Source organism: Mus caroli, unplaced genomic scaffold (assembly GCF_978045245.1).
Source record: "Mus caroli unplaced genomic scaffold, Mus_caroli_1 scaffold_7, whole genome shotgun sequence".
In the NCBI taxonomy this organism is placed as follows: Eukaryota; Metazoa; Chordata; class Mammalia; order Rodentia; family Muridae; genus Mus; species Mus caroli.
This window is the reverse complement of record NW_028227262.1, coordinates 41,922,425-41,945,275: the sequence shown is the minus strand read 5'-3', so window position 1 is coordinate 41,945,275 and position 22,851 is coordinate 41,922,425. Positions and strand designations below refer to the sequence as shown.

Here is a 22,851-nt window from a genome sequence, read left to right as displayed (position 1 = left end):
ATTCCAGAGAGAAGGAAGCAGACGGGACATGGTCAGGCTTAGGGAAAGGGGAGAGCAGGAGAAAATAGTGGAGAAGGCAGGAGACAGACAATAGAGCATAGTGAGAGAGAATCTTGAGAATAGAAAACAAGAGAGGATGTGGAGTAGGCAAATCATAAGGGTTATAAATAGGATGAACAGCTTTGGGACAGGAAGAGGCCCAGAGAACTAGCATGGATTTTAAAAGACATAACAGGTATTTGTGATTCTGAAGGAGCCTGCAGGCCAATATACTGATTGGTGCCACAGGTAGTAATATGTCCCTTCGGCCAGTAGTAATAGAAATGAGTCCTTTTGGCAGATGGGAATCAGTTTCACAAGTTCCCAAGGAATGCTAGGTTTTATCTAACCTCTAGAAATCTTTCTGTAGTCCAGCTTATGCTAATTTCTGGATATATGGACATCCTAAGACCTAAGAATCAGATTTGAAGGAGTAACCTCTGGTCTCAGTATGGCAAAATAAATTGCGCACACAAATAAGTGAATCAAGGTGAGTGAGCTTATTCAACAAATACTCTAGACATCTATCCAAGGCTCTTTACTATTATTATTGCTTTTATTTGTTTTAAGTCTAGACGCTGACCTCCTCCAGGTCCACCCTTCCATGGCTCCTCATCCTATTCCTCCTCCCCCTGCCTTCAAGAGGATGTCCCCCACACTCCAGGCCTCTCCACTCCCTGGGGCCTCAAGACTCTTGAGGGTTAGGCACTTCTTCAACTGAGGCCAGACCAGGCAGTCCTCTGCTGTATATGTCAGGGGCCTCGGACCAGCTCATGTATGCTTCCGGTGGCTAAGTGTCTGAGAGATCTTAAGTGTCCAGGTTAGTTGAGACTGCTAGTCTTCCTATGGGGACACCCTTCTCCTCAGCTTCTTCAAGCCTTTTTCTTATTCAACCACAGGGATCCCCGAGATCAGTCCAATGGTTGGATGTATCTGCATCTGTCTCAGTCAGCTGTTTGTTGGACCTCTCAGAGGACAGCCATGCTAGGCTCCTGTCTGCAAGCATATCATAGCCTTAATAATAGTGTCAGGCCTTGGAGTCGACCTATGATATGGATTCCAAGTTGGGCCTGTCACTGGATCTCCTTCCCCTCAGTCTCTTTTTCATTTATGTCCCTGCAGTTGTTTTAGACAGGAACAATTCTGGGTTAGACTTTTTGACTGTGAGATGGCAACCCTATCCCTCCACTTGATGCCCTGTCTTTCTTCTAGAGGTGGGCATTTCACCTGAGTACTGAGTCTCTGACTTCCCAGGTTTCTGGTACTTTATAGAGGGTCCCCCACATCTCACTTCCCTGAGTTTACATGATTACATTCATTGTGTTGGCCCTCAGGGCTTCTCTCCTGTCTACTCCTCCATACCTGATTTTGTTCCCCTTCCCCCTTCCCTCTACCACCCAGGTTCCTCTCTCCTTCTGCCTCCCATGATTGTTTTCTTCTCCTTTCCAAGTGGGATAGAAGCATCCTCACTTGAGCCCTTCTGCTTGTTAACCTTTAGTTCTGTGGATCATATCCTAGGTATTCTGTACTTTTTTGGGGGGCTAATATCCACTTATTAGTGAGTACACCATTCATGTCCTTTTGGATCTGAGTTACCTCATTGAGGATGATATCTTCTAGTTCTATCTAATTGACTACAAAACTTATGATGTCCTTGTCTTAATAGAAGAGTAGTATTCCATTATGTAAGTGAGCCACATTTTCTGTATCCTTTCTTTGGCTGAGAGACATCTGGGTTGTTTCCAGCTTCTGGCTATCACAGATGATCATAGTGGATCACATGCCTCTGTGGTATGGTGGAGCGTTTTGGGGGTATATTCCCAAGAGTAAGATAGCTGGGTCTTTAGGTAGATCTGTTTCTAATTTTCTGAGGAACTTCTAGCTTGATCATGGTGAATGATATTTTTGATGTGTTCTTTGATCCGGTTTGCTAGAAATGTATTGAGTATTTTTGCATCAATATTCATAACTGAAATTGGTATGAAGTTCTCTTTCTTTGTTGGATCTTTGTATGCTTTAGATGTCAGAGTAATTGTGACTTCATAGAATTCCCTTCTGTTTCTATTTTATGGAATACTTTGATGAGTGTTAGTATTAGCTCTTCTTTAAAGATCTGGTAGAATTCTGCACTAAAGTCATCTAAAGTCATCTAGCCCTGGGCCTTTTTTGTTTTGTTTGTTGGTTGGTTGGTTGTTGTTTTGTTGTTTTTTGTTTGTTTGTTTTTTGTTTTTTGTTGGGGGGTTTTGAATGACTTCTATTTCCTTAGAGAATATGGGACTATTTAGATGGTTTATCTATCTGATCCTGATTTAACTTTGGTATCTGGTATCTGTCTAGAAAACACTCCATTTCATCTAGATTTTTCAGTTTTGTTAAGTATAGGCTTTTGTAGTGGGATATGGTGAATTTTTTGAATTTCCTCAGTTTCTGGTGATATATCTCCCTTTTCATTTCTTATTTTGTTAATTTGGATATTAGCTCTGTGTCCTTTAGTTAGGTTGGCTAGAGGTTTGTCTTTCTTGTTGATTTTCTCAAAGAAGCAGCTTTGGTTTTGGTTGATTCTTTGTATCATTTTCTTTGTTTCTATTTGGTTGATTTTGGCCCTAAGTTTGACTTTTACCCCCTGTCTATGCCTCTTGGGTGTGTTTTCTTTTTTTTCTGTTCTAGGGCTTTCAAGTATACTGTTAAGTTGCTAGTATAGGATTCTTGACAAGGGCACTCACTGCTATGAATTTTCCTCTTAGCACTCTTTTTATTGTCTCCCATAAGTTTAGATATGCTGTGTCATCATTTTCATTGAATTCCAAGGAGTCTTTAACTTCTTTATTTTTTCCCTGACCACATTATTATTGAGCAGAGTTTTTCAGTTTCCATGGGTATGTGGGCTTTCTGTTGGTTTTGTTGTTCTTTAAGTCTAACCTTAATCCATGGTGATCTGATAGAATGCATGGAATTATTTCAATCTTTTTGTATTTGTTGAGGCTTTTTTTTGTGACTGATTATATGGTCCATTTTGAAGAAGGTACCATGAGCTGCTGAGAAGGTACATTCTTTTGTTTTAGTGTGAAACGTGAAGTCTATCTGGCTCATAGCCTCTATTAGTTTCACTGTGTCTCTGTTTAGTTTCTGTTTCAATGATCTGTCTATTAGTGACAGTGGGGTGTTGAAATATCCCACTACTATTGTATGGGGTTCAATATGTGTCTTAAACTTTAGTAAAGTTTCTTTTATGAATGTGGGTACACTTGCATTTGGGGCATAGATGTTCAGAATTGAGACTTTCTCTTGGTTGATTTTTCCTTTAATGAATATGAAGAATCCTTCCCCAACTCTTAATAACTTTAGGTTGAAAGTCTCTTTTATTGGGTAGCAGAATGGCAACTCTTACTTGTTTCTTAGGACCATTTGCCTGGAAGACTTTTTTCCAGCCTTTACTCTGGGGTAGTGTCTGTCTTTGTCATTGAGATGTGTTTCTTGTATGCAGCAAAATGCTGGATCCTGCTTGTGTATCCAGTCTGTTAGCTTATGTCTTTTTATTGGTGAATTGAGTCCATTGATATTGAGAGCTATTAAAGACAGATGATTGTTAGTTCCTGTTATGTTTGTTGTTGTAGGTGGCATTATGTGTATGTGATTCTCTCCTTTTGGTTTTGTTGTAAGATGATTAATTTCTTGTTTTTTTTCTTTAGTGTAAATGCCCTCCTTGTGTTGGAGTTTTCCTTCCAGTTTGTTAAAATTGGGTTTTGTCATGGAATATTTTGGTTTCTCATTCTATGATGATTGAGAGTTTTGCAGGGTATAGTTGCCTGAGCTAGCATTTGTGTTCTCTTAGGGTCTGCATGGCCTCTGTCTAGGCTCCTCTGTTTTTTAGGGTCTCTGTTGCAAAGTCTGTTGTAATTCTAATAAGTCTGCCTTTATATGTTGCTTGGCCTTTTTCCCTTACAGCTTTTAATATATTTTCTTTGTTCTGTACATTTAGTGTTTTGATTATTATGTGATGAAAGGATTTTCTTTTTGGGTGTTCTGTACACTTCTTGTATGTTTATGGCCATCTCTTTCTTTAGATTGAAAAAGTTTTCTTCTATGATTTTTGTTGAAGGTATTTTCTTTTCCTTTACCTGGGATTTTTGCTTTCTTCTATTCCTATTATGCTTAGGTTTGGTCTTTCCATTATGTTCTGGGTTTCTTGAGTGTTTTGGGTTAGGAGTTTTTTATGATTTGTATTTTCTTTGTTGTGCCAATATTTTCTATGCCTGAGATTCTCTCTTTTATCTCTTGTATTCTGTTGTTGATTCTTGCATCTGTAACTCCTGAACTGTTTCCTGGGCTCTCCATTTCCAGGGTTGCCTTCGTTTGTGTTGCATCCGAAGCTCCTGACCTGTTTCCTGGGTTCTCCATTTCCAGGGTTGCCTTCATTTGTGATTTCTTATTGTTTCTACTTCCATTTTTAGGTCTTGGACTACTTTAACCAATTCCTTCACTATCTGATTGTGTTTTCCTGTATTTCTTTAAGGGGTTTATTTGTTTCCTCTTTAAGGGCTTCTCTACATGTTTACCTGTGTTTTTCTGCTTTTCTTTCACTGGGTTGTTTATATCATCCTTAAATGACTTTATTATCTTTATGAGATAGGATTTTAGGTCAACATCATGTTTTTTAGGTGTGTTGGGGTATTCAGGGCTTGCTGTGATGGGATTACTGGGTTCTGATGGTGCCAAAGTATATTGGGTTCTATTGCTTATGGTCTTGCACATGCATCTAACCATCTAGTTATCCCTGGTGTTAACTGTTTGGAGCCTGCCTCCTGTGTCCCTGGGATGCTACAGGTCTCCTGGGAGATCTGTAACCCTGGATGCAGCACATATCCTGGGATGCCTTCAGACTGTGTGGTCTGTTGCCCTGGGTGCAGCAGATCTCCTGGAAGGCCTTCAGACTATGGGGTCTTCAGAGGAACTGACACACAGATTCTCTGCCCTGATGGAAGGCACAGGGCTCTATCTAAGTTTCTTAATTATCTCACCATCCTAATGACCCCTTAAAGAAGAAATTCTTAGAATCTACTGTGTCTATTAACCCTAACTTTGAAGACATGGAGATGTGTTAAGATGATACCTCTAGAATTTCTAAGCCTGGGATCTGAACACAGCAGTATAGAATCTCTTTCTGCCCCTTGATCACGGTTTACTTTGCCTGGCAATCAGCAGATAGACACAGTGGGTGAAAATAAAGCATTACAAGAAAAGGAAATGAAGGTGAAGAGACCATAGAGAGCCAAGGGGCACTTAGAAGAGGCATGTTCTTTATATAAAGGCCAGGGAAAGCCACTTTAGGGGTGACTTCTCAATTTGGCTTTAAATGAAAGAAGAAATGATACAGGAAGCTCTCTGGAAAAGTGTGTAGGTAGAAGTCGTGAAGCTCCCAAGGTGAATACATGCCAGTGTAACAGGATGTGAAATATTGGTGACTATAGCAAAGGACTTTGTGACTATCTGGAGAGGTGGGAGAGTGGGAGTAGGGGCAGGGGAATTGGCTCCAATGAGAAGTATACTCTGCTGTCTTTGTTTCTGTGAGTTACTATAAGAGAATAATTGGGGCTTGTTAATTTATGGCAACCAGAAGCATATTTCTGGAGGCTAGGTGTCCCAGCACAAAACTATTGGCTTACAAGGAGAGTCCTTTTGACCTGTTATCACACAACAAAGGTGAGAGACTGAAACACCAAAAGAGGACAGGATTCCTATGACAGCACCAACCCCATAATGAGGGCAGAAGTCTCATAGCTCAGGCACATCTTAACCTCTTAAGCATTCCACAGTTTTTGTTTGCTTCCTTGTTTGGTTAGCTGGTTTGGTTTGGTTTGGTTTGGTTTTGAGACAGGATCTAACTCTGTAGCCAGAACTGATCTAGAACTCACTATGGCCAGGCTGACCTCAAAATTCATAGTAATCCTTCTGCCTCAGCAGCCTGAATATGTAAGAATCTTAAGCTTTGTATAAGCTTTGAATGTGTAAGGATTGCAAGCATAGGCCACCTTTTAAAATTAATATAGTAGCAATTAACATCACATGGATTTTACACCAGATGACTACCCAAACCATAGCAATCATGCTGGCAGTATCTTTTGACAATAACTATAACATTCCATGCATAAATTTTATAAAGCTGGTATTAAAAAAATTACACATTAAGGTGGTCAAACAAATAATACATGCAAGCCACATAAGATCCCCAGGCTACTCATTCTCTGTGTTTATTTAGCTATTTTTCAATATTTCATTTACATGCACTTATACCCACATGTATACAGCATGCATCTGCAGGTCACTTTCAGTCTTTAGTTCTCTCCTTTTACAGAGTGGATCCTAGAGATCTAATCAATACCATCAGACTGGGTGACAGAATCCTTTACTACTAAGCCATCTGTTCTCCTACCGCCCACCCCCTTTTAAGGTCTCTGTCTATTCCCCTTATGTTGCACATATGAATATAGAGAACAGAGGGAAAGGAACTTGACCCAGAGGTGGTGACCAAGTTGATATAAATAATTCAGGCTCTGGAGTTAGATTTCTTAGGTTTAAACACTGGGTCAATCACTTACTTGTCATGGGACCACAGGCAACTACTCTCTCCAGATCTCAGGTTGCCATCTTGGAGGTCAAAATAATAACTAAATGTAGCTGGAAGTAGAAGTGTTCCAACACTGGAGAAGCAAAAGCTGTTGTTGTTTGCTGTTGTTGAGTCCCAGGTATCCTCTCTTTGTCCCCACCTGTTTTATATCAGGTATAAGCATGACCTTCATGTGAATCAGCTGTACTGTGTTTAGTGTAAATAAAGCTTATGTTGGCCTTATTCAGGTGCCATGGCAGTCCCCATTATTACAAGACAGATAAGCAGTGTTGATGTTAAAAAAAAAAAGTATTGTGTATTTTCTTGGAAATGTTTCTTTTGGATTTATACTTGAAACTGGTTGGATTCGCTGAGCTCTTGCAAGAACCAGAAGTAAATCAAAGAAGCAATTTATTCCTCTGAGCAAGATGTGACCTTGCATCCCATCAGCCAGCCCATTCTCCTGAAGGGCTGGGATGAGAAGCAGTGCCCCAGGATTTATTGGCACTTGATCATTAGCAAAGGGATGTTGAGCCTGGCACAGCTGATGCTTCAGCATGTGTGTGGAAGGGGAGGGCTTGAGAATCTTTCCACCTTAAGGAAATTGTGTTTTCCACCCTGTATTGGAGGGCTGTAAATTAAGGTGATAAAATGCCAGGGAACAAATGGGATCTAAACTATGTTAAGGAAATTTTTATGAATTTCATTCATGTTTGTTTCTGTCTTGCAATAGAAGACTGACCATATATTTCTGACCTCCGTAGATCGGTATTTATAGGGGTCCTGTGCTTCTCAACCTGGGATATATGTTCCAGCTACATTGGTGTAGGGTGAGAACTTAGAAGAAAGGCAAAAGCTCAGGTCTCAGCCCTAACCTCTGACTTCTGACCTCAGCAATCAGCAACTCCGGAGGTGGGCTGAACGAATGAAGTTCTAAGTATCTTGCCTGGTGATTCTGGGGCAAGACTGACTTTGCAAACCTAATCTCATATTGACATTATCTGAGTGAATATTTTTTAAATCAAAGTATATCATACCCTGCACATCCACATGGCAGTCAGGTGGAAGTCCAGTGGGATTTACCATCCCTACCTACCCTCATTCAGAGTGAGGCCATGCTTTACTGTGGGGCTACCTTTAGCACTGTGGGAGGTTCTGCCATGAGTTTGGTCTCTGCTTACTAAACAAGTAGCTATGTGACATTCAAGCATATCTGCAGATAGTGATGAGTGACCCCCACACTCTTAACTCTGCTAAGAAGTATAGGATAAGGGTACCAGTAAGTGTCCCAAAACATTCAAAACATCCAAGGCTGATAACCCCTAGTGTAATCATACATCCTTTATAGTCCATGGGAAGATGAAGAAGGCAGGCTCATTTGATTTATGACTATAGACTTAGGAATCAACTTCCAGTTCTCCATGATGACAGGTCCCTGCGCCTCAGTGTCCCCACCTGTAGAAAGGTGAAATAACACCTGTATTGTGGGATTGTGGTGACATTAATAAGCTACTATAAGAATCAGAAACTACAGGGTAGTTGTTCTCGGGGTTGTTGCTGGGCACACAATGGCAGGTGCATGTTGTTATTCCTTTGTATTTTGTTCCCTGTTTGGGTGAGGAACCATCAGAGCCCCAAGCCAGTGTGTGTTCAGAAAACCTAGGAAGTTATGTCATCAGATACATTACAGTCCAAACTCAGCATCTAAGAGGCTCAGGAAGGAAAACAAAGGTGCACAAGCGGAACTTTTCAGAAGCACCACACTTCCAGATGGTCACTGACAGCCTCTTCTATGTGATCCTTAAAGGGAGTCCCAGTGGGAGGGATAGTGGAGAGCTCACTGCCCTTGCCATTCACAAAATGTCTATATGTGCAGAAATGTCATCTTTCAAGAAATTTCTTGATAATAATGACCTGCTGGGTGTTTCTTGTTCTTGAAACCCCTGCTGTGTGTGTTCATCTTGCTCCATTTAAGTCTGCATAGATAAGTCGTTCTTTGAACCCAGCCCTTACTGCATTCAGTCTGCAAAATTTTGAAAAGTGGGTGGTTTTGTCTCCATTTTACAATAGAGGGGACTGAAGTTAGGAGAGATGAAGTCATTGACCTAGGGTCACACAGAGCCAAGCCTATTCTGGTGCCAAGGCTCCTGGTGTGTCACTGACTCTACATTCTTAAAGAAATATTTAGTCTTCTATAATTCAGTACAAGTTAACTTACCCATGTAAAAGAACAGTCACACCTGCTGCTCTCCTTTACCATTTCAACTTTTCCTTCCAACTCTTCCCTCCACAACATGGTGGCAGAAGACTTGACCCTTGCCATAGATGAGCCTTTTCAGTGTGAGCAGGCTGTCAGAGCACTTCCATCATTTTACATTTAACTTCCACACAGAGATCAAAAATGAAAAAGAAAAAAGAATATACCAAATCTTTGTACATTGGTTAGAACAGCAGATGACACCTGCTCTTTCTGCATGGGCAGGTCTTGTACAGATGGAACAGGCAAAGCAGCACATCTGTTATTGAAACCAACAAGACATCAGTGGAGCTTTCTTTACCTTTCGATGAAGATTACATCATAGAGATCAAGCCATTCAGTGATGGAGGAGATGGCAGCAGCAGTGAGCAAATCCGAATCCCAAAGATATCAAGTAAGAACTTTTTTCATCTCATCCTTTCCCTTTGCCTATTATGTCAGTATCCCAGATGACCCAAGGCTTCAAGGAAATTGAGCCTGAGAAGAGTCATAATTAAGGTCAATGACAGGAGCATCCTTTCTTACATAACTGATGTTTTCTGATTTCAAGATACTTCATGCAAAAACAAACAAACAAACAAAAACCAAAAAACAAAAAAACCCCTCTTTGCCTAGTTTTAATGTATTTAGTCAGTGGCCAGCCAAAGTAGTAAATGAAGGCTGCCCCTCATAAGGCACGAAGCGCTGTTTCATATTGACCCAATTGACTGACAAGTACATAGTCCCCTAATTAATTACAGCCTTTATAGTTAATGAACAAAGTAGTTAGAAAGAATAGACAAAGAAGTTTGGGTGTTGTTATTGTTGTTGTTTAAGACAGGTCTCACTATGTAGCATAACTGGTCTGGAACTTGTGCATACACCAGGCTGGCCTCGAACTCACAGAGATCCACTTGCCTCTGCCACCCCAGTGCTAGCATGCTCTGGCCAAAAAGTTCTTAACAAGGCTGTGGTGTTTTATCCCCAGCAAGCCAGTGTAATTCAGTCTTGAGTTGGAAACATTTGAAATTTAACATGCTATATTTTGATTGAGAATATGAAATCTACATGTAAAAACCATATGGCTATATTTATAGTTAATTGTCTTCATTTTTGAATGTTGATAAATAGTATGTGAGTGTAGCTTTTGTGAGCAGATGCATTCTATTCTGTTTTTAAGTTTTATGTTTACAAATATCTCAACAGCATACAAATTTTGTTGTATGATTTTTTTATTTTAATAAAAATAAAATGTATCAAGTCAGAAAGAAGAATAATGATTGGCAGCAGCTGGGCAGTGGAGTGTGGCAGTTTCGTGACTATTTGTGTACTATTTGGCACGGTTTAGAAAGCATCTAGCAAGCAGAGCTGCTTACAAAGCTTCTAAAAGTGCTTACTGTCAATGGATTACACTTTTTTTTTTGTCTTTGTTCTGCTTTGATTTTTGTCTTTTGTTTTTGATTTGAAAGTAGGGTCTCACAAAGTATCCCTGGTTGACTCTGGGCTGCTGATGTCTTCCAACTTGCAGAAATCTTTCTACCTCTGCTTCCTAAGTGCCAGGATTAGAGTAATCATACCTCCTGAATTGTCTGGTTATAGAGTGTTTTACAATGATAATGAAGAGATTAGGTTGGCATCCAGGTTTCCACTAGGTATCTTGGTACGTATTCTTCTGCCATTTGGATTTGAGGTCTGGATATTATAGGATCAGTGCTGGCTGGAATTATAAACTCTCAAGCTATCACTGGAAAGATAATATGTTAAATCATGGGTGATATGTTCAACAGAGACCCCAATTTTAGAGCTGGAGTAAGTATCTGCTAGATGTCCATCATTTTATTTTTCAAAGGAGAAGGTTGTTTTATCTTACAGATAGGAAATGGTAGCAAAGTAGTCATGGAGCAATTTTAATGGCTTCTGAGAGACTTTTCAGTTCAGAAGAGTAAAGAGGTCCCTGTTCATTTCACCTGTTCTCTGAATTGCCTATCATATAGGAAGGATTCAATAAATGCTTGTCTGTGTTCCAGAATAGTACAGGGTTCAGTGAGGAACTGAGACCAAAGCTATGCCCCAGAGACAGAGTTCATACTTACATAAAAACTAATATATATACATTATATACATATATAATTATATACATTTAAATCCATTATCCATATATATATATATATATATATATATATATGCCTCTGAACTGTATTCTTTCTGTTTGTTGTGTTGTTTGTTTAGGCAGGGAGGGGAAGGGTTTCATTAAGCAGCCCTGGCTGTCCTTGAACTGAATATATATATATATGGAGATCATGAAAAAAGAGCTCTGATTTCTGCTGAAAGGGAGCATCACACAGTGAGTTTGGGAGTAAGGTCTAACCCACCACACCATAAAATTGGGATTTATTTATCTCACTTTGCTTAAATCTTACTACAAACTTCTGATCATTGCAAAGGTAGTTCTTTTTTCTCAATGATTCTTGGTCTCACTCATTGCAAAAACATTTATAGTGGCCAAATAATGAAGATCTGAGTGTTAGCAGAGCATAATGTATTCCCTTAAGGAATCGATCAGACAGCCTTAAAGAAACCAAGAGCAACAATGGGAACACTTTTATTAAGAAAAATGTGCAAACTACATGAAGAAGTTTGTTTACAATGTGACTATTTTGTCTGAGCAAAAGAGATTTACTTAGACAAACATGGTTTTGATTTCTAATCCAGACATTCACTTATCTAGGCAATCTTAGACAAGTTAGTTACCTTTTGGGAGACTAGTCTCCTTATCTGATGGATGAAAAGTGACATTATCTAGTCCACAGAGGGGGCTGTAAGAGCTGAGTGTCATATCATCTGTGCAGCACAGAAGTAGAACTGAAAGGGAGTATCGGTTTTCAAATCAACCTCTATCAAGAATATTCCTAGTAATATTGAAGTATCTATTACACTGGATGTGGGCACCTTCAATTTATCAGAATCTACAGTCTACAGGATGATCCCTAACCTGCTTCCAGACCACAGATAGGGTCATCATGGAACTGATATTAATGAATCACTGAATGAATCATGTAAGTAGGCCTGGAAAGAAAGCTCAGTCAATAAAGCCCTTGCCTGGCAAGCTGAAGTACCCAAATATGAACCCTAGCTCAGGCTTAAAAAGCAAGCTAAATAAAGCCACACACCCTTGTAGTCTTAGCACTGGAAAGGTAGAAACAGGAAGATCCCTTGATGAGTTCCAGGCCAATAAGAGACCCAGCCTCGAGAAAGCAAGGTGGAAGGCATCCATCTAAGGAGCTGCCAGTGTCCTCTCCTTTCCATATCCATGCCTATGTGTGTGTGCACATACCTGAGCACACACTCATTTCTGCACACACATACACACATAATAAAAACAAAATCGATAGCCAGATGATGGACAAACAGACAGAATGAGGACTGTTTTATTAGAACCCAGCCAGCTGTGCTGTTTTGGTAAGCCCTGGAGCATTGTATTTCTTTGTATATAGGATAAGTCCCTGATGAACAAATTTGTTCTCTCTTTTCAGATTCCTATGCAAGAGGATCTGGGGCTTCTACCTCCAATGCGTGTACGCTGTCAGCCATCAGTACAATAATGATTTCTCTCACAGCCAGATCTAGTTTATGACAAAAGTTATCTGAAGGACTTGCTATTTATAATATAAGCAACATTTAGCTAGTTGTTTTGAAGACACCCAGTACTAAGTAATATTGTTGTTCAAGTACATCTTATTACTGGAAAAAAATGTTTTATGCTTCGTTAGGAATGGCATTATACAGTACTTCCTCAAAGCAAATCTAGCTTTGTCTGAAGTTTCTTTGGAAACTCTGCAATGCACTGAAGACATCTGTAATATGATGTTACCAAAGCAGTTTACATATGTCCTTATATGCATATTTTTTATTATATATTTAGTGTTTTATAGAATTTTTTAAAGTTAACATATAATATAGATATTGTTTTTTTTTCTTCCTCTGCTGTAAAATGCTCTGGGCAACACAAACCACACAATTATGATTTGAGCCAATTTCCTTTAAGGGCAGAGTTTGAAACTCATCACAGCAAATGAATTACAAATGACTTGTACAGTTTTACAAGGATCCAGTGTGAAAACAGCTGGAGACTGGGTCTGTAACTCAATGCTGCTGTATATAAATTATCCCTTGAATGGTTAATGCATTGAATCGAGTCCCCTTGACATATGTGATATGTTTTCCCACCCTGTTGTGAATTTTCTTGTTGACACAATTTGAGATGGTTTCAGGAACTACACATCCCAAAAGCTAAACTTCCCAGCCCAAGAGGTACCTTGTGCAATTCTCCCATCCCTGAACTTAGCATCATCTGGTAAGACTTTATTTGAGCATCGTCTTTGTAGTAGCATTAACCTAGGCATTGGATTTGAAGTTACATATCCTGTAGTAACATAGATGAAAAGTTACTATAGTCAAACAAGTCTTTCATGGCATAAAAGGTAATTTTACTCTTTAGACATATCTGTTTTGAATGTAAATTTTTTAATAATTCTGTCAATGCATTTATAATTTCAAATTTTCTTATAGATAACATGTGTAACTGTAATGATAGAGCCCTTCTTTTGAATGACAATAACATATGTAATTTGAAATTTTTTCCTATTTTAGCAAATAGCTGCTGCAAAGAATTTTACATATAACTCTATAACTATCCTTAGTACAGATGTATTGTATCTTGATGTTTCTCCCGTTTTGCAGTAGCTAGTCTGGTTGCTTTATAAGCTTTGCATTCTACATCTTAAAATCATACAATGAAAGATGGCAATATTGACAAACCTTATTCTTATGAAAAGAACTATTTATTATGATAGGGGATGTTTTGTAAGCTGACAAGGGTGGAACATAAAAGGCAATGAGATTTTCTATAAAGTGTTGCACATGAAAACACACAGTCACCTTTTTCTTCTTTCTTGGAGAGCTCACGATTGCCTGTAATTTGTCATTTTTGCTTACACATAACATAGCCTTTCAACTTGCTAATTATATTCATCCAATAAAGGCATCATTGATTCCATTTGTGTAAAAATTAGGATGGTAACAGGGAAAATATTGTCAGTATTTCAGCTGTGTTCCTTTCTTACTTTGATATGGCTTACTTCTATGTTAAAATATGATTTAAAATCACATGCAAAAAAATCAACAAAGTAATAAAATGAATGAAAAAACCTGATACCCCAGGTAGTTCCCAACCCCAGTGTAAATGATATCTACCAGTGATCTAGCATATGTAATCTTTTTTAAAGGTATTGTTAATAAATATTCTGTCATTTGTAAAAATATCTGCCTTCTGGGAGCATTATTCTTTCCTGCTTGTCAGGGAAATTTTTAGCTTACCCTTGTGCTACTTACAACTTGGGATCATAGGGGGGCAAAAAAGTCTCGAGTTCTGGCCCCAAAACTAGGTGACCCAATTCCAAATGTGACTTTGAAATTGACAACCCTGAAGACACCATTTCAAATCCTCTTTGGAAGCATAGAGGATCAAACTCAAGTAATATATGTCTTTAAGCAGAGACTAGAATTTTGTTTTTCTTGGCTAGCCAAGATTTTGTATATTTGATCTAAGTATACCTGTTGTTTTCCCAACCCATTGCCAAAATCATAAAATCTATATAAACTTAAGCACATAAGGCCTTTCTTAGTCTACAATCTCTTACTCCTATATACAGCCACACTGAGCCCTACTTGTTCCCTGAACACTGCTTGCTTTTGATCTCACCTCTGTGCCTTTCGGTCTCATGGCTGTTCCTTCTTGAAATGTTTTCCTCTCTCTCGCACCCAAATATCAATCGTCCTAGGGTTACCAACACTCCAGCTCATCTATGAGGTCTTCCCATATGTGTGACCTTGTGATGTCCTCCCTCTGAATTTGCTGCAACCTTCCATTTAGTATTTCATAGGGTACTACTTTTGGAAATATCTTGTACTGTTATCTTGCATTTGAACCTAGCTCTTGTATTATTACTGACTTTTCTTTGAATGTATGCCTTGTCTTCCCAACTAGATTGTAAGCTCCTTGAGGGCAGGGGTATTGGTCTTCTCTTCCATGTACTCTCCATAGTGCCTAGCACAGTGCCTTGCAATAAATATTCATTGATTAATTGATTGAAGGGGTCTTTGAAGTAGCATTTTGCATCAGTAGCCCGCCTGTGTGCTATATAGCAAACCAAGCAGGGTGGACTGTCTCATTATTTCCATGAGGCTCCAGTGGTTCCAATGGTTTTTTCTGTTAGGTTTTGATGACCTTTTTTCACTTCTCAGCTTTATCATCCTGCAGTGATGCCCTAAGTTAGCCTAGGCTCCAGTGGTTCCAATGGTTTTTTCTGTTAGGTTTTGATGACCTTTTTTCACTTCTCAGCTTTATCATCCTGCAGTGATGCCCTAAGTTAGCCTACACCAACTGGACTGAAGAGTTTAGCAAGTGTCACATTGGCACCTTCACCAAACTTTGCTTGATTTGTTGGCCTCAGTGTTTTATTGTGGGTAGGGGCCTTTGTTTGCAAGCAACCAAAACAACTCCCCTAACTGGACCAAGCAGAATGGAACTAATTAGCATCTCCCAGGGTCATTACAGGAGCTCAAGAAATACCAAAGGTACAAGCTTTGATGAATTTAAGAACTTGGATACTCTCAGGAGCACAGAAACCTTGCAGAGTCTTCTTGGTGTGTGGTTTGAAGGATAAACCAATTGTGTTTCTGGGTTTAATGTCTGCTCAATGTGAAAGCTCTTCGGGAAATGTTTGATCAATGTGGATCATAGAAGGTGACCATCCTGCTCACACCAAGCCTTCACTCACAGGGACACTATTAAGAGCAGAATGATGTTTCTAGAGGTGAGAGAACAGATGCTGTTGGGAGGCTCTAAACAATAGACTTTCTATGTATACCCAGCTAAGGGAACTTCCCATGCACTAAGCCCCAGCCTATAATTAGGTGGGGTGTGCCACTCCTTGAGTGTATTCCCAAGGGAGGACCACTGAGAAAATTTGTTTTCTTTAACCTCTTCAAGTTCTTTTGGGTGTCACCCACATGTGACTTCACTGTATAAAAGGATGCTCTATCCTGACAGGAAATTGGAACCCATCAAGGTAAGTACATTTTTACTGAGCTAACAAGCCTTCTGTATACAGCAGCACCTTTCCATGTGGGTGGCAGAGTAAGCAATAAACTTTGATTCTAAGGTAAGCAGTGGATTCTCCCAGTCAATAACATGGGAGTTGCCATGAGCATTTATCTCGAAACAGAATAATTGCAGCTGTTTAACATCTAGGAGACTATTAAAATCCTTGTTAAACTGTTTCAAATGCTTATCTACCAATATACTCAAGGAACGTTGCCTATATAAGCAGCCCATAATTACTAAATGTCATAGGTTTTATGTAATATCAACTAACAGGTTGTTTTTTATACTAGATTGCCACCCCTCCCCCTTCCAGTCCTCATCAACCATCCAGACTTAATTGTATTTTCATGTTGTTAAAATTGTCTTTGGATTCTCACTGAAGATGTGGTCAACCACAGTGACTTGAAATGCAGGCTCTTAAAATTAAGTATTCCTAGTCAAATATATATATTACAATACATGAAATAATACAAATATTATTCCATTACAAAATGCCAGCCACTAGGGCCTTACAAAGGCATCCTAAGTGAAAGGCTAATTATATGTGCTGTAGATTCTAATAATCTAGGGTACATTCCAGCAAATGCCACTTTTTTTACTTAAGATAATCTATAGGATGTTCTAAATGCACATCTCTCCAAACATTAGGGATTATTGTTATAAATTAGCTACTGCATCTGTCCAGGAATGTAACAACTATAATATTTAATTATTTTACTACAATCAATAGAATATAAACTAACACTAAATAGCAATATTAATGTTTATCTAAAATAAGGAAGGCAGATGTTTCCTCAGTCAGATGACCAGTTTTCCACAAAATCACCTTCAGACCTATCCGTTTTCTTCTAAGGCCCATGATTAGTATCTGTTCCTGCCAGGCATCCCTCTGCAGCTGCTATTTAAATAATTTCATCTGTCAATAGAGGAGCATTATCTGTTGCTATTTCATGTGATTTCGAAGCCTTCTGCCAAAAGATGATCACTCTGTGCAAGGCAGGCTTCCTGACAAGAGAGCAGACCCCTTTTGGCCCTTGTGCTCAATGGGCCATGCAGATTAAATGTCTGAATTTCACAACTCAAGTGTAAAAGTGCAACACTCAGCAGAGTGCACAGTTCAAGCAAAACTGGCCTCTGTTCTTTATCTTCACAGCTATGGCCAGATAAAGATTAACAGAGCTATAATAATACAGGTCAGGTCACACAGACAAAAGCTTTAAAAAAAATACATGATAGGAAAGCCTGGAAACTATAAGGCTGATGTATTTAATATGGATATGATTAAACATGACATTGCCCAATCTCTGTCAGCTGGGTTTTCTCTATATACTCTTTCCAGTTGTTAGGAATAACACAGCTTGTATGTGAATAAAAACATGTCCTAGGATTTTAGTGAAAATGTTGCATGGTATTTAAACTTTTGTTGTTGCTTTGTCTTTATTGTTATTTCTGAAGCAAGCCTTGGCTGTCCTGGTACTAAGTATGCAGAGCAGGTTGGATTTAAAATCACAGGTAGCCTCTGAGCGCTCTGCCTCCTGAGTGCTGGGATTAAAGGCATGTGCCAGCACACCCAGTTGATACTTAATTTTTATGTTTGTCAAAATCTTCTTCATGCTAAGAAGAAAGAGGTATGTGTTTTGACCATTTTCATTAATGAAATGGACAAAAATAGGACAGAGACCATTAGAAAGCCTGGGCTGCACCTGAACTCTTGATTCAGTACACAGAAATTCCTCAAGCTTGCTTGGTGTCACTGTGACTAAAACACCTGCAAATAAAATTTAAACAGAGGAATTATTTATTTTGGCTGATCATGGAGGCAGAAACACATGATGGAGGCTGCCTGCCTCACTGTGGACAGGGACAAAGGAAAGGAGAACCCACCTACCAGATAGAACCTTTAAAGTCATGCCCCAGTGACCAGCTCCCTTCAACTAGGCCTAACCTCCTAAATTTACCACCTCAAGAAATGGTGTCACCAGTTAAGGGCAAGCATTCAACATATGAGCCACACTGGGTAACACTTCATAGAAAATAGCATACCATTATAGGACTTTACTACGAGAGACAACAGGCTAAGCCAGACTCTAGAAGCCTAAGTTCAGCTAGAAGACAATGCAGGTAAGTCACTGAGTCAGCAAGAGGGAGAAACTGAGTCAAGAGGAAAGGATATGTGAGGTGTGAACGTGGGGTGAATTGTTAAGGACAAGGCCATGTACAGAACGCTGCTATTCAAAGAAGCAGGAGATGAGAATGTCCATGAAGGGGACCAGGTTTTAGTCAGCAAAAAACAGTTAACTATTCTCTGGGCACGAATGCAATAATGTGGGTGCAGAAGGAATATTGGTGGGAAAGCCAAGGTACCTGGAACAGTATGTTGTAACAATGGGGAGGTATATAGTGCTAATAATATCCAGCCATGCTTATGGGATATAATAGTCTCACTGGAAATCAACCTGGTGATTTGTTTTTTGTTTTTTTTTTTAACGTGGAGACGTGAGGTTTAGAAGTTCAGAGATGTACCAGGTCACAGAAGTGAGCTGTGGCCAGGATCTCAGATGATTCTGGCATAGTTCTAGGGCCCTTTCCTAATGCTAGATTTTATGCCATTATATAGAAGAAAGATACCCAAACATCTGATAGACAGATAGGAGACATAGATGATAGACAGACATGCAGGCAAATGAAAGATTAGGTACTAATAACAAAAAAGGAAAGTAGTGAATACATGAAAAATAGATAAGGTAGATGATAGATAAATAGATAGATAGATAGATAGATAGATAGATAGATAGATAGATAGATGATACATACATAAAGGGTCTAAACAGCACCAATAATGTAATGTGGCAAATAGTGGACCTTCAAGGTGTTATGTGTTAGTGTTGAAATTAACCAGGGCTGTGATGAGCTCCCAAATACAGTTCCTGCAGAGAGACCCCATGGTTTCTTCTAGTGCTTTCCTTACTCCAGAGAGGTCTAACAGGGCAGCTTCTCTTTCTTGTACTGCAAAACCGAGTTTTCACTTGCATTTGAATCACCAGCCCTTCCCCCTTGAGCTATCATAGCAGTATGGCCAGTTCAAGGTACTAGGTAAAATACAAGAGGCCGGGCCAAACTTGGATCTTGGAGAAAACAAGTGAGTATTTTCTTTTTAAGCATAAGTATGCTACATGCAATATTGGTTTGAAATATAAATTTGATTGATCCTTCTTGCAGGGAAAGAAATGCAATGGCTTCCATGAAGTCATTAATTTTGAGTTCAAACTTCCAGGGGCTTGTCAATGTCTAAAATTGATGGCTCTGGGCCAGAAGCATGAGGTTTGCTAATTGAAACACTGTTTCATTGGCTAATATCTCTTTTTATTAGATGGTACATGATTGCTTGCTTGCATGCATGCATGCATGCATGCATGCATGTGAGTGCCCTGCATCATGAGAGCCAGAGTTGGTGGATAATAAGGTTTCTCTTACAGTTGCCCCTGAACAAATATTAAAATAAAAGGATATTTCCAAAGCAAAGTTAAGTGGCAAGGCAATAACAAGAAAGTGGAGAAAAATTCCAGAAATATTTTAAAGAGTTATATAAAATGATCTTCTTACCAAGAATGGAAGCCATAGAGCAAGTTAGAAAAAAAAGATTTATTAATCTTTAGGACAAAGTATCTGGCAACAAATGACTATCAGTTTTATTGGTTACATTTTATTATTGAGTGATCAATGGGTAAAAGCTGGGTGTTGTGCTGAGGAAATGGAGATAAAAGGACTGAGCCATTTCTCCTTATAATTTATTGGAGAAGACCAAAACATGCATGTATTTGAAATATGTCATTAAAATGTGGACAGACTAAAAATAGGAACAAAAGTCCCACACCTGTGTTTTCATGCAAAACCAATTAGTAACAAGGTTAAGTTCAGTGGAGTAATCATGTTTCTCTCCAATACAGCTCAAAAGAAAATATTTTTATTGGATTAAACATTTACTCAAATTGTTTTTTTTCCCAATAACTCGAAAGGAACAGGACCCTTCAAGTAACATATTTGGGGTATTAAGTTCGTAAATATTGAGCCACCTGTGAAAGCTAGGCCGTTGGCCCACTCTCTGCAAGTAAATATGAGGGCACAGCCACTCCTACATGGACTTCCTGTTATGTCAGAGACATGAAGCTGCAACACAGACTATAGAGTCCTTAATAGGAACATTTACAAGTCAACTGCCTTTAAACAGTACCACTACATTATTGTTTCCTCCCTCCTCCTCCTCCACCTCCTCCTCTTCTTCCTCCTCCTCCCTGGTTTATGTATTGTTGCATTTTTATCATCTGCTAGGGACCAATCTTTGCTTTCAATTTGAATAAAAGGAATGAAATTAATAACACACTTTCTGGTGGAAAATAAAAGCACATTAAATTTTCAACTTAACACACCTGGGCTACTGTCTTGGTCAGGGTTTCTATTCCTGTACAAAACATCATGGCCAAGAAGCAAGTTGGGGAGGAAAGGGTTTATTCAGCTTACACTTCACACATTGCTGTTCATCACCAAAGGAAGTCAGGGCTGGAACTAAGCAAGTCAGGAAGCAAGAGCTGATACAGAGGCCATGGAGGGATGTTACTTACTGGCTTGCTTCCCCTGGCTTGCTATCTTGTAGAATCCAAGACTACCAGCCCAGGGATGGCACCACCCACAATGGGCCCTCTCACCTTGATCACTAATTGGGAAAATGCCTTACAGCTGAATCTCATGGAGCTTTCCTCATGAAGCTCCTTTCTCTGTGATAACTCCAGCTTGTGTCAAGTAGACACACAAAATCAGCCAGTACAGCTACAGCTACTTTGTGTTCCTGATAATATATATAGAGAGATATAATCAAATGGCTCGCAAAGCTGGGGGAAGTGCTCAGTGCACAGACACTTCTCTGAGTGCTACAGTGTGGGTACTCTGCATTCATATGCATGTGCAGTGATGCCAGCAGCTGGCTGCCTACAGATCAAATGAGTGATTTCAACTGTGAATTCTTATTACCCTATTTGATGGTTCTTTCATTTCTGGTATAATCACACAGTTTTTAATATGTGATTCTGGATTAGAGTTCTAAATATCTGTTGGATGCTTCCATTTCTTCTACCTTGCTCAGCTCAGCCAGCACTCAGTTCCTACTAAGGGCCTATGTAAATAAAGGCACATAAGGAACCTTTCCTGACCTCAGAGTACTTACAAAATAAATAAGAAACAAATGGTTGGTGAAGCATTACGCAGAAGGCATCTGACAAGCATATAGGGGCACATCCATCAAATGGGAAATTGAAGAGAGACTTAGATGTATCAAGAGCTAAATCTTAGAAGATGCAGGGAGGACAGGATTGTGAAAATAATCAGAAGGCTTTTTCATTGGAGAAAATGTAAGCACTCATAAGGGAAAGAAGAAGAATAGAGGTTGAATTTTGTGCAGTTTTGCTGGAGCACTACAGAGAAACTAGGTAACAATGGACTTCTTGATCCGATGAGCTTTGATTTAGAGGAGTACTCTTTTAGGGTTTTGGACAGAATACAGAAAATACACCTTTAAGATAGAGACAATCATGGAGGTTAGAAATTTAGTTCAGGGGCTCTTACCAATGCTCAGTGAGGGATGATTAAGACAGAAGAGGGAAATGTCTACTTGGGAATAACAGAACTCTTCCTCTCTCGGTTAGAAAGACTTAGATAAAGCCTTTATGTTAAAAGGTTTCCTTCTTGAACCACATTTACATTCCCATCTACTCCCTCACCATGCTGAAGAAAGTAGAAATTGTCATTTAACTCGATACAAATTCTAAAAGAAAGCCTTGAGAAAAGTTTGTATCCTGGAACTCGATGCGTGGGACTTGAAAGCAGAAGCAAGCAGTTCCATAGCTTTTGCCACCCGAATCCTGAGGATGACACTCGGTCCTGTTCCAACCAGGCTCATCACCTTTCCCCAGCCATCAAAAGTTGTTTACAGTTCTCAGTTCTCACCAGCAGTCTGCTGCATCTTTAACAGATTAGCACCTACAGTTTATGAACTTTGCCAACAGATGGCCCTGACACATACAAGTCTCACCTCCAAAATGTTTGGATTTTTAATCAGGATGTTCTTTGCCCAAGTGGCTTCTTCCTCAGCCAGCATAAATAGCTCTAGGCCTGAAGCATTTTAATGAAGCTCAGGTGTTTTGGCTGTCGCAGACATAAGCTTCATCCCCTCCGTCTGTTAGTCTCCTCACTCCCTTTATATCAATTCCAAGTACCAAGGAAAGGGGTTGGAATAAACTCCTCTTGTAAACAATATCTTGAAGAACCACAGTTTGTCCACACGCTATGGCTGTGAAGGCTCTAGGAGGAAGGTGGGTCCCTGTCCTATTCCAGTGAGAATCAATACTGCGACCTCAGCTTCTATCACCCACAAGGTGCCTCCCAGGTACTTTCAATTACATTCCTATTAGACACTGTCTTTCTTCCTGTGCCATTGCCTTGATAATCTCTGCAGAATACAGTTGAATTTTAACTATTTGCAAAGTGATATGCCTGGGCTAAGAGAAATTTAGCTGGTTCACTAACCATATATAATTTTTTAAATGTTATGCGTATGAGTGTTTTGCAATGAATGTCTGTGTGCCACTTCCATGCTAGTGCCCACAGAAGCCATAAGAGTGTAGGTTCAGTGAAAGATACTGTCTCAAAAATTTGGATTTTTGATTTCTTAAACACACACACAAATATAAGGTTTTTTTTTTTTTTTAAATCCCAGGTGTGGGGTATATGGAACTTCAGCAGATGACTATGATTTGC

General features: G+C 39.4%; 1 protein-coding gene across 10 annotated transcripts in view; it reads left to right on the top strand.

The window, feature by feature from the left end:
- LOC110295865 (contactin-4) overlaps positions 1-15,022 on the top strand; it is a 1,019,336-nt gene extending 1,004,314 nt beyond the window's left edge. For all 10 annotated transcript variants that reach the window (XM_029478665.2, XM_029478667.2, XM_085840201.1 and 7 more), the window contains 2 exons: positions 9,126-9,294; positions 12,413-15,022. In XM_029478665.2, coding sequence (XP_029334525.1) covers positions 9,126-9,294; positions 12,413-12,513 — 270 coding nt within the window. In that variant the 3' untranslated portion in view covers positions 12,514-15,022. The remainder of the gene's footprint in view (positions 1-9,125; positions 9,295-12,412) is intronic.
- The last annotated feature ends 7,829 nt before the right edge of the window (positions 15,023-22,851 follow it).